Source organism: Octopus bimaculoides, chromosome 14 (genome assembly GCF_046866305.1).
Source record: "Octopus bimaculoides isolate indiv1 chromosome 14, ASM4686630v1, whole genome shotgun sequence".
Lineage (NCBI taxonomy): Eukaryota > Metazoa > Mollusca > Cephalopoda > Octopoda > Octopodidae > Octopus > Octopus bimaculoides.
Window position 1 is genome coordinate 18225639 of NC_142941.1, and position 12518 is coordinate 18238156.

The 12518-nt window shown below is 34.9% G+C and overlaps 1 protein-coding gene across 1 annotated transcript in view; it reads left to right on the forward strand.

Moving 5' to 3' along the window:
- The first annotated feature begins 2254 nt into the window (after positions 1-2254).
- Positions 2255-12518, forward strand: part of LOC106880658 (protein-lysine N-trimethyltransferase SMYD5) — a 34524-nt gene continuing 24260 nt past the window's right edge. Inside the window, exons 1-2 of the mRNA XM_014930703.2 lie at positions 2255-2337; positions 9186-9434. Coding sequence (XP_014786189.1) covers positions 2284-2337; positions 9186-9434 — 303 coding nt within the window. The 5' untranslated portion in view covers positions 2255-2283. The remainder of the gene's footprint in view (positions 2338-9185; positions 9435-12518) is intronic.

The following is a 12518-nucleotide window of genomic DNA, read 5'->3' on the forward strand; positions in this document are numbered from 1 at the left end:
TGATTTTGTGAAACAGGACAGCAGTGAATCTCAAGTTTCTTGAAAGGGTTAAAGCCAACACCTAAGGATTGCCAGTTTTTATGGTGTCTTTATAGATCTGTCAGGCCTTCTACACTGACTGCTTGCTCTTGCTGTTGAAAGCAGAGATTGTATCACAATCTATAAATACATGGACTGTAAATGATGTCCATAATCATAACACTTCTAGGCTTCTTGTGATGCTTCTGGTGCTCTTGCTATTTGGTGGGGTAAAACATGTAATTTTTGCTCATTCCAAAGCCACTATTGTCCGCCAAAGGTAGAGCTGTTGTCACATCATGGAATATGTCTGCCAGAATGATTATGTCTGTGTCTATATTACCTAGTTGAATAGTGTTTTCCCTATGCTCCTTTACATGCAGTACATGAACTATAATCTTGGTGTTCACCTACTCATGGTTATTGTTTTGGATGGAAATGCTGGAACTATCAATATTACAGCTTACCCTGACATAACATGCACAAATTGGGCTGAAAGCAAATTGTTATCTTGAATCTTGATAGTCAAAATGGGAAAAGGCTCTTTCTTAATGACTGGGTCATGCCAGATGTCCATCTAAACTGCCTGGCAGTTTGATTTTGTTTGACCCTTTCTTGTATATATATATGCATATCTCATTCACTCTCATGACAACTTGCAGCTGCTTCTTCATGTAAGGTATAATAAATATCTTGTCAGCATATTCATAGAAGGTGGCTTTGGTTGTCTGGAAAACCAAATCATTTCAGATAGTTAGGCTTTATATGGCAATTGAAGTTCGCCCAACTCTAAAAGGGAAGGTAGTATTTCATGTGCTAAGATCTCAACCAAGTCACTTTCCGGGTTCTGGATAGATATGTATAGCAGACTAAAGAATATCGCATTGTTCTAAAGTGCTTTTCTTTTACTGCTGAGAATTTATTGTGATAAAGTTTTTGAAGAGGTAAAAAGAATTTCTCTTGACTGTAATACACTGTGTAACAATTGTCTTTGGTCAATAAGTGTTATTTCCTGTTTACTTCTATCTAGAAGTCAAAAGGAATGACTACTATTCCCTTCAAGCATTGTGACCTGGACATTAATGCTTTGAAACTGATCTATTTTCCATTATATTGCAGATGGATTCAGCACTGAGTTGCTGAAGCAGAAATATCATTATAGCAAATATTTTGATCAATAGCACAGATTTGCTTGACCATAACCACTTGAGCATGTCCCTTAGTGGCTGACAATATGTGCATCTCTGATCATGAGCAGGAGTAGTGGGGGAGTATCATAGCCATGTGTTGAGAGGGATTCTTTCAAGCTAATTAAAATTGTGACCTTTCATGTGTACAGGTACTTGCACAACATCCTTATCTCAGTTAAGAGATCCTAGCCATGTGGGCTCATGGGTGCTAGTGCCATGTAAAAGCAGTCATGCTAGTGCTATGTAAAAGTACCCAGTACATGCTGTAAAGTGGTTTGCGTTGGCAAGGGCATCTAGCTGTAGAAACCTTGCAAAAACAGACAAATGGAGCCAGAGCAGCTCTTCAGCTGGCCAACTCCTGTCAAACCATCCAATCCATGCCAGCATGGAGAATGGATGTTAAAAGATGAGATGAGAAACAGACAGTTATTTCTCTAATTTGTTTCTGTCTTATAAAAAAAAAACAAAAAAAACAACCCAAGGGGAGAGAGAGGTAAGTAATTTAATCATTTGTTCAGGGAAATTACGCTGCTATTTTTGTAGCCCATCAAGTAAGCACGCTTTTGTCACTTTTTCAGTTGATTTACCAATTTAGATTTAGAACTCAATTCATGGTAGAATCTTACAAAAAAAAAAAAAAAAAAAGAGAGAAAAGAAAGAAAATGGGACAGAATGTGTGCGACACAAGGGACGTAACAGAAGAATACAACAATGCTTCTAATTTTCAATAACAAATTTGAAAGAGCAATGTTTTCCCTGCAGAGCGGTAATCTTCCAGTGAGCCGAATTCACGACCCAGTTTCAATTCTGAGTCAAAGCCATCACTTCTCTAACATCCCTAAAGCTCTTGAGAAAAGACACAAACGTGAAAGAATTTAACACCCTAAAGTAATTAAGAAGCATTGTATTTTTGTAGGAAACCAACAACCATTAAAAAGAACAGACGGTTTTCTCCTAAAATATTCTGTAAGTTAGGTTTCATAATTCGGAAAATCTAGTGAAGGAGATAGGAAAGCAAGGGAGATAATTACTGTTTTAGACTTGTTGACTTTCCAATGACGACACATTTGGCAAGATGGCAACGGACCAAGTACAAGGTGTCGAAGTAAAGGTTGTCAACTCGGATAAGGTAGGTATTTTGTATTTAATTCCTATTTGATTAGAAGTGTTTGCTAATGTCCGTCTTTCAACGTAAACATCTCTACATCCTCTGTCTTATGTTGACCACTTTAAACGATCTTTACGGTACCATTTAATCAATAATCATAACCTGGTTTAAAAAAAAAAAAAGAATTAGGTGCATTTTATGTCCGTTTTTGCTTTGTCAGCTCTTGCCATCTTATGCTACATTTATTTATTGATACAAATAATTCAGTGGGTTGAAAAAATCGTTTCACTAACGCTAATTATCAAAATTAAAAAAAAAAAAATTAAATTCAAGTATGGGAAATCTCCATGATTTCAGTCCGTACATTTAAATATTCATGAATAACTATGTTTAAAAATAAGAATTCCAACTGTCAGCAATTTTATTTCTCTTTTTTGTATCTGTCTGATTCACTTTGTCTTCTTGATTCATTTCTTCCAGTGCAATTTAGTTGCATTATCCGAAGGGATTTTTGTTTTTGGCGGCAAATTCCGCAGCATAATTAAGGATTTGTGCGCTAAAAGCTCCTATCAACGAACCAATTAATATTTCACTCGACCATTGTATTTTAATTATTCTACAAGTAAAGACAATAGATGTCACATTGGATAAATCAAAGAAAAAAATTATTAGATTAGGTTCTGTATGGTGGTCGGAACTTCTTGCCACATGTGGTAGCGTTAATGAGACAAGCAAAAATATAACAATCCTCTGCAAATTTAGCATTATTTATAATTCAGTAAATTTTAGATTGGATATAAAAGTTTGGATTTAAAATTAATGTGTTTATTTCTATGTGGATCAGAGTGATGAATAAATAAGAGAAGAAAAAAGAACGGATTAATGTGAAAGCGTGGTTGGTGTCCAGCTGTTTGGTTATCGATGGGTTAAATGAAATAGAAAAAAATGTAAATCATTATCCTGATGGAAGACAATAATATCAATAATGTAATAATCTATATCGCGACTTAAAAAATAAATAATTAGAAATAATATATATATGATGTTATTAGTCATAATTTCTCGCAGACGTCTTCTCTCTACCATCGGCTCAAACTAGTTAGCCAACGTGACATTGTTATCTCTTCTTCCTATCGATATTCCTTCCAACATGGCTTTTCGTTGTCTCAATGTGTTCGAACTGATTAGTTGGAGTATTCTTTCAGTATGTCATGCTTTGTTAATTAGTGTATCAAAGTTTTAGCATTATAGAATGAATGCTCCAGTTTGTTTTACACGTATTTCAAATTAGTTCTACCAACATCTCTTGCTTAGTCGAACTGTTGTTGGTGGCGAAGATAAATAATACTATGGGGCGTCATCTGCATGAAATACAGTAGCTAAACGAATCTTGTCAACATCTGCACACATTCTATTTATTTATCTACTTACTACATCTATGATAGTGTTTACACTGATGTGACGATCCATACATTTTGCTTGCTCGCATGTGGTCAGGACTATTTAAGTTGACTAACGTTTCAATGTTCCTTATAAAATGTCAATGACCTACGATGCTCAGTTATGACTGACACCTGTATGACTTCAAGCCTGCGACACCATCATAAAGATAACGAAAATTAATGTTATATGGTGGTGGTCACGGTGGTTATGTGGTTTTGTCTTAGGGTTGATATCTTTTTACCAGGCAAGTTCTATCCCACTTTCAAACTCCGTCACTGATTTTGAGTTCACCTTATTTTACTGGAGACTGTTCTCAGTTATTCACAACTCTCAAAACGGAATGTTTCCTTTTGTTTAGTCGCACTTGTTGCCTCCTTGTAATTTATTCACATTTTACGAGCTTCGTCGTAGGTTCTTTCTTGCTCTTAAAACTATATAATGTATACGCTTGATTTTTCTATAGACAACGGTGTATGTAAAACCACTTTCCTCAGTCGTTCTGCAAATGAAAGATTCTCTTAATATCGAACCAAGTTTTGTATCGCCTCGTTGTACATTTTCTATCATTTTGATGTAGGTACCAGATATGATTTATGTGTATTCCAAGTGAAGCCTCACCCAAATGGTGCAAATCCCAATAGCTTGTCTTTATTTTATGTGTCTATTGCTCTCCAAACTTCTGTTTGTTGTCTATCTTCACTTCCAGATCAGCAGTAATTTTCTATGTTCCCAGCCTCATTCAAGTCCTGTGGTATTTGACTTCAGTCTCTTCTTTCACAAATGTTTTTGAATATTTTCGTTTTATCTCCGTAGAAGAATATCTCACTGTTTATTAATCACTTTGGACAGGTCATTGACATATATAACAAAGAATCAAGCACCCACACATACTACACCCCGACTACTTCCCCCATCAGCAACAACTCTTTGTTTCTGGTTTGTCAAGAATGTTTCAATCTATCCAAGAATATCACCAACTTTTCAGCCGCTGTCCACTTATCATTTAGTTGTAGCATGATCGATCTGTTGGATATGAAACCAAATTGTTTATCTCTAAATTGAGATAAACATCGTCATCGTCTTAAGAAGATAAAACTTCTTACGATTCAAACTTAGTTAATTAAGTTGCTAAATTTACTGTAGCAGAAATAATGTCTCAAAATGAAAGGCCCATAGCATATCTTAATTATACATTTGGCAGGACTCTAGAGAAATATTCTAATATTGAATGCAAATTCTCTACAGTGGTATCATATATTAAAAAATCTTGATGTCTTCAAGTGAGCCTCTCTGTGAATTACTTAGGCCCTTATCTTAATATTGTTTCAAAATCATTCACTTGCCTGCTGAAATTGTCAGTTATATTTATGCTCTTGTATGGCGCAGTTCTCTTTACATTCTGATATATGTAATGATGAATTAATTTTTACAGGTGCTTATGTAGATGAAGACATCAAAAATCATTTTAACGTATGTACTCATTATGTTAGCTTAAAGAATCTTATTGCCAGAATTAGACCAATGTTTTTGAAAAAGGAGTTTGTCAAATGACTATGCTAAAATGAGATTTAAAACTATTTCTTGTACTGATAAGTGGCACAAATCACAGCTTTGAGAAAGGTTACTTATGAACAGGAGATACAGTGAAGATGCTGGGCACTTGTTGATCTTGAAGGTATTTTATGTCCTAGCTAAAAAAACATAAGCAAGTGCCTATTTCCTATCTAGATTTGGCATTCCACCAAACTTCATTCAGTTAAAGGACTGGTCCAACCAAATTTATTGCAAGAAAATTAAAAGTCCTACCTACAAACCAAAATTTAATGGTGCAGCAGAATTGGGCGAACAATTAAGTCTGCATTAAAAGATTATAAATCCATCAGTTGGAGAGTTTGATGAGTGTCTGCGAAAGGTTCTTGTTAGTCATCATAGCGTAAATGGTGCACCTAATAATGTAGGCAAGTTTTGTCAGTTGAAATATTACTTGTCAGAATAGCAGTAAACCTTTTATGAGGTTGGGCAAATGATTCATTACAAGAATAATGTAATGAAATTTCTTGTAGGATGTACATTATTTGATTTATGCTGACCAGAACATGACCAAGATTGAACAGCTCAGTTAGTGTCAACTGAATAACTAGATCTGAAATATTCTTCCTCAAGCACATCTTGCTAAATATGGTTATCTGGCTGATGATATCAACCAGATCTCTTGTAGAGCTACCACTTGGTCTCGTGGTCTCTTGTAGCACTGTTTTTAACTGGTCAGCAACATTAGTTTTTCCAATTACTACTGCTAATATTCAATATCTAAAACTACCCATTCTGCCAAATCATGCTAATCCTCACAGTAATTTAACATGTCATACACCCCACCACCACCACATTAAAGCTACTGAATCACAATGGTTAATTCAGAAGTTACAAAATATATATTGACTTACATAATTTATCGTTCATGGTTGAAATAATGTTATATTTTATAGTATTCTATTATTAATATGTAAATGTTTTTGGTTGACATTTGCACACTATCTACCCAGGCTGTGATAACATTGTTATGCTAATGTGGTAGTGTTGCATATATTTTGTATATCTGCATTCAAACTAAGGTGACTGCCAATTTGATTTTTAAAATAGTTATATGCTTTGGCATGGTTTCTACAGCTGGATGTTCTTCCTAATATCAACCACTTTTCAGAGTGTACTGGCTGCTTTTTATGTGGTACCATCAATCTAATTAAAGTGATAATTATTCACTAAGTACCAAACTTTTTATTCTTTTCAAAATTAATTGGAACATGAGCATTGTATTTCCATAGAAATTTGGTCACAATAGGGTTGAACTTTGTTATTGCAGCTTACATTATTCCTACCCTGTGAGGCTTGTTTTTAGTTAGGTAGACTGAGAGATGACGAACTCATGCAATACTAGTCTCTGATCATTTGGTATGCTATTAATTTGGCCTTCTGCACTTTATTTGTATTGGCTGTCTGGTTTGGGTGATATTGTCATGTTCTAGTCTGCTGATAATATGACTGGGTTTTTGTGGGTAGGCGGGCATGTCATTTCTGGAGCAATGGTGACTTGAAATTAATTTAGATCATTAATAACATGCTTCTATTATATCTATGCAGCCTATGATACTTTATAATTAGGTTTCATTGTAGAAGTGATATATGAATATGTATGTGTAGATTGCTACAGTTTTATTTCAAATAGTTTGTAGTTTTTGAGATTTGCATTTTTGATGAGTGTGCATGCAAGGCAACATCCATCAGCATTCTCGGAACTCCCAACCATCTTCTCCATGCCATGTTCTGCTTCTGCTCAATAATTTCTACATGAGATAACGCAGCTTCATATACTGTAAGCGACCAAAGCAGTCCTGGTAGTAGGCCAAACTGACAGCACCACAACTTGAAATGCCCAGGCAGTGTCGACCTGTCAACCGCCCTGATCCCATCGTCTGCCTGCCGCTGGCTCTCAATCCCGCAATGGATGTCTATCATGCTGGCAGAGTACCATCTTCCCAGGCTCTTCACCAGCTCATTGCATACAGTTGGTATCTTCTCTCCAGCAACCCCGAAGTAGATTTGTTGCAGCTTTCCTGCTTGCAAGGACAGGTTCCAACTCTTCTTTAGTTTGAATCTCATTTGTGCCCATTGGACCAGCTCATCCAGCCACTGCAAACCGTCAACCGTCTTTTTATGCATTGGGCATAGGATCATCAGGTCATCCGTGAAGGCACAGACTAGTATTCTTTCACCTATGTCATTAACCATGCCCTCGAGGTGTGGAATTGCAGATCTTGTAACAACTTCCATCACAATGACAAAGATCAGTGGCGAAATGGTGCACCCCATTAGTATGCCCACTTCAAGCTTTTGCCACTCTGTCGTAAGCTTCCGTGTCGTAAAGTGCATCTGGCAGAATTTGAACTCAGAATGTAAAGACTGACAAAATACCGCTAAGCAATTCACCTGGCGTGCTAACGATTCTGTTATCCAAAAGAAGTTGAATGGCTGAGTCAATTCATTACATTATTTGCATACAGTTGAAAGGTCAAACCTGATGCAGGTGTTTTATTGTATTTCTTGGTAAAACACTATTCTTCTTTTAGTCTCAATACCTTTGGTTACCAGGAATAGGTACCAAGTCATTTTTTTAATGTCACATGCATTAGACCACAATATTCTCTCCAGAGACATTTATGTTTTATTTATTTCTCATCATAAAATTTAAGCTAGGAAAAAATGTATCTCTCTATGTTTTTCGTACTGCTGACACAATTAATCTCAGTGGCTAGCAGGTCTATTATTTGCCAAGTTATTAATGCATGTTGCTGTTTTATTTTAGTGAAATTAGCCTTGATTTCATAGCTAGTTCTGTTGTCACTAAAAAGTTATGGGCATCAAGTCAAATACCCCCTAATTACTTGACAACCACCTATCACCCCTAAAAAAAAATCTAGCATCTGCAGTAGCCAGTCCAATGCATACTATCACCTAGGTTGCGAACCACTGCTATAGATTATCTCCTATTTGATTTTTAACAACTGGTACTCCATTGGTTAGGATCTGATGAATGGTACAGCTTGCTTGTGGAATTAATGTGCAAGCAGCTGAGCACTCCACAGGCATGCGTGCCCTTAACAGTTCTCAGGGAGATTCACCGTGACACAGAATGTGACAAGGCAGACCCTTTGAAATACAGGTACAACTCATTTTTGACGGCTGAGTGGACTGAAACAACATGAAATAAAGTGTCTTGTTCAAGAGACACATGCCACCAGGAAACAAACTCATGACCTTACAATTGTGAGCTGAGTACCCCTCACAACTAAGCCACATGGCTTTGCTCCCATTTGATTACGTTCAGAAGAATTACATAATCCTTTTTGAGATTTTATCTTCATGTCCTACAGAAGAAAAATCATATCTTATAACACTCCCCAAGAAGTGAATTTGTCTTCAATATCAACCAAGTGATGAATGAGCTGTCAAGGGACCCTCTACTTTATTGCTTAACTTACTTAAATGACTGTCAAGTCTCCCTTGAATCACGCCCTACCATCTTTAAAAGAATGGGTGCATTAGACAATGTATTAAATGTACAAATTCATGGCTGAAATGCTTTTGACCAGCCATGTCCAGCCAAAATATTCTTCCTATTTCAAGTTCAAACTAGCCAGATCCAGCCTCTCACACCTACCCTACAATGTTAGTCTAAAAAAATATAGTCGTATATTCAAAATCTCAAAGCTACAAGATAATGCAAGATAAATTCAAAACAACGTGAATAAACAAACATTACATTTAAATGCTAAAGGGTTAATCATATGTTGGCTCAATCAGTGTTGACTTCAGGTTAGACAACAAGAACATCAAGTGTGAAATAATAAGTCTTTCTATTTCTTTTTCAGGGCAAAGGATTATTTGCATGCCAAGCATTCAAGAAAGGGGACCAGATTTTTGAAGAAGTTCCTTTGGTATGCTCCCAGTTTTTATGGAATGAATTCTACAAATATGAGGCTTGTGAGTTTTGCCTCAAGTCTTTGGAGACTGCTGAAAATATGGCCAGGCGCCTTACCTCGATTTCCACCTTGGAATTGCCCCAAAAGCAGAATTGCACAGTAAGACCAGATCAATATACCTGCTGTCCACATTGTCAGGTAAAAGCAGCTTTTCTCATTAAATTTATTCATCTCCAGAAACTTCTCAAAATATTTACCTATTACCTCAAAATTAAAGTAAACCTTTTGGTGTGTATTTCGTATAGATTAGATACACTTTGTTGTTTCATGTAAATTGAATTCTATAAGGCTGTTACTGTTCATATCAATAGGATGGAGGCTTATCAACCTAGAAATAATCAGTTTGTATCCTAGCACTCTTTCAGTCACTCTATCCACCTTACTGTAGAACAGTAGGGAGCAATTTTGCTAGTGCTGAGCTTTAAATCCAAAAGGTTGGAGAAAGCAACACCTTACAAAATCCTTTCTTAAATCACTGTAGAATAAGTTCACTCTAAATATTTTCAAGAATTTTAAATTGTAAGTGATTTATATATATATATATATATATATATATATATATATATATATATAATATATATATAATATATATATATACACATACATACATACATACATACATACACACACACACACACGTATGTATGTATGTGTATATATATATATATATCTTATTAATGTTTATGTTGTATAATTTTTTTAAAAAACACATTAAAATTAAATCCGAAGTTTTTCTAATGATAATTATCGAAGTCTTGATTTCTTTTTTGTAAGAACATCTTTAAACAGGTGTATTGCGGGTATTTCTGAATAATGTAGAAATACAAATTGAAGTAATCAAGTTTGACATTAAGCACTTTATTTTCAAGTTTAATGGTTTAATGCTATTCCCACTTCTAGTTGAAAGCATATGTTAGTTTCTCAAAGAGTATAACTATGTGTAAATTATATATGTATATCAATAGATATGTTAAAAAAAAAAACATGCACATGCTCACCCACATAATTAGAGGGAAATATTATACAGAAATATAGTGTTGATAGGGGGCCCAGGTTATTAAATTGATATCTCACAACATTTGTCCCATATTCTAATATGACTGTATGTGATATAAATATGTATTGTGAAATCAGAATTTACAGCAATTATTTTCTTGTGTTTTTGAAGAGGAAGCAGGAATCTGTGCTTCTATTTTACCTGTCTGTTGGGAATTGCTATCAAACCCAACAATATTTTTATGCTTGATGTTGTTTATGATGGGGAACCACTTCAGTCTATCTTTCTGTAAAGGAAGCATGTACGCAATTCCAAGAGTCATCTTTTACTCAATAATGAAAAAAACAGACAGGAATTATAAATTTATGCATTGCTTCAGCTTTAAGATGTTTTATGACTTATTCATCAATTTGGTAGAGAACTTTCCTAGAAGTTTTAACCACTGGGTATTAAGTTGGAAATTAATCATTACAGTGTGATTAATTAGGAATTATCTCCACCTTATTTTAGATTTAGTTCTTTCTAAGCTGTTTAATTAGCCTCTTTACGTATAATCAGGGTCTTATCTGCTGCATAAATATTTATCTAAGCATTTTCATTGTTTAACAGCACATGTTCATAATAAGAAAGATTTGTTCTGAATATATTGAAGTATTTCTGCTTTGGATATGAAATATAGAATAAAATGGGTTTCACATTAGTTGTTGTAAAGTAGAGTGTCAACTCATAGATGTATGACAAAGTCTTTTATACTGTTAACTCTAAAGAAAAGTACAAGACATTTTTAATTATTATTTTACAGCCAATTTCTCCATGTTTGTGTAAGCGGGATGGTTTTTGTTGTTGGAGTGACTTTTTACAGTTAGATACCTTTGCTACTACTAACCAATCAACTGCAAACGTCAGCTGATACGTTTGATGTGTAACTAATCTCTCAGCTAACTTGTACAGGTTAATATTAACCCTTTAGCGTTTAAACCAGCCATATCTGGCTCAAATGTTTTATATCCAAACTGGCCAGATCTAGCTTCTCACACCTGTCTTACAATTTTATTCTAAAAAATAAACAATCAAATCATCAAAATGTTGAAGCTCTAAGATAATGCATGATTAATTCCAAACAATGTGAATAGATAATCATTACATTTGACAGGATAATCTGAATGCTAAAGGGTTAAACCTCCAATAGATCAAACTATCAAACTCAATTTCCCTCCAGCCTGTGTTGATCATTCCATACTCAATATCAACATCTCACTGTTGTGCAGCACCGTATGTTTTACCTGTAATGCAGTGTCTTTTGCATGAAGAGAGGAATTCTTTGTTGCCAACAGAAGCAATAACTACATAATCTTTTCTTCTCCCTTTACTCACCCAAAGTAGTGTGATTTTGTTACGTTCATCCTCTGTGCTCATTAATTTACCTGGGTAAGAACTGTGTTTAAGGAGTGTCTGAGAGGTTTGTGATTTTTCATTGCATGGGTGTGCTCCTACTACTACTAACTTCTAATGTACACATATTACATCTGAAGTTATGGTTCTTTTATAAGCCTATCAATTATCTCTACTCTTGCCATTGTGTTTCTATTTATTTTTGCCATATCAGGCAAAGCCCCCTTCCAGATAAGTCTTGTTCATTGTTTTCTCTCTTAACGATTAACCATTTAAGGATTTGAACTCTTTTGTTTGGAACATTTTTCTCTAACTCTTTAATTTATATAAGTCCTAAAAGAATTGGTTTAACATGTTGCAACTTCATTAACTTGAATTAGAAAATGGTAGTTTGAATGCTAAATTCTTCACTAAATTCATTGCAGACCCTAAACTTGCTACAGGATGTAGGGTGGGGTGGGGCATAATGGGTCAATTTTTTTCCAAAGTTTTTTTAAAATGTCAAATAAAAGCCAAAATGTAATAGTTAACATGGATTTATAATCTCAAAAAGTGTATCATGATTATGAGGCAATTTTGAATACTCATCATAAATACATAGTTATATTTGAAATATAGTAAAAACCTGAAATTTCAATATTTGGTGGGGCATAATGGGTTATCCACATATAGAATGAAATGCAGAGTAGTATTTGGATAAAAATATGACAAATATGCAGGAGTGGCTGTGTGGTATGTAGCTTGCTTACCAACCACATGGTTCTGGGTTCAATCCCACTGCGTGACACCTTGGACAAGTGTCTTCTACTATAGCATTGGGCCGACTAAAGCCT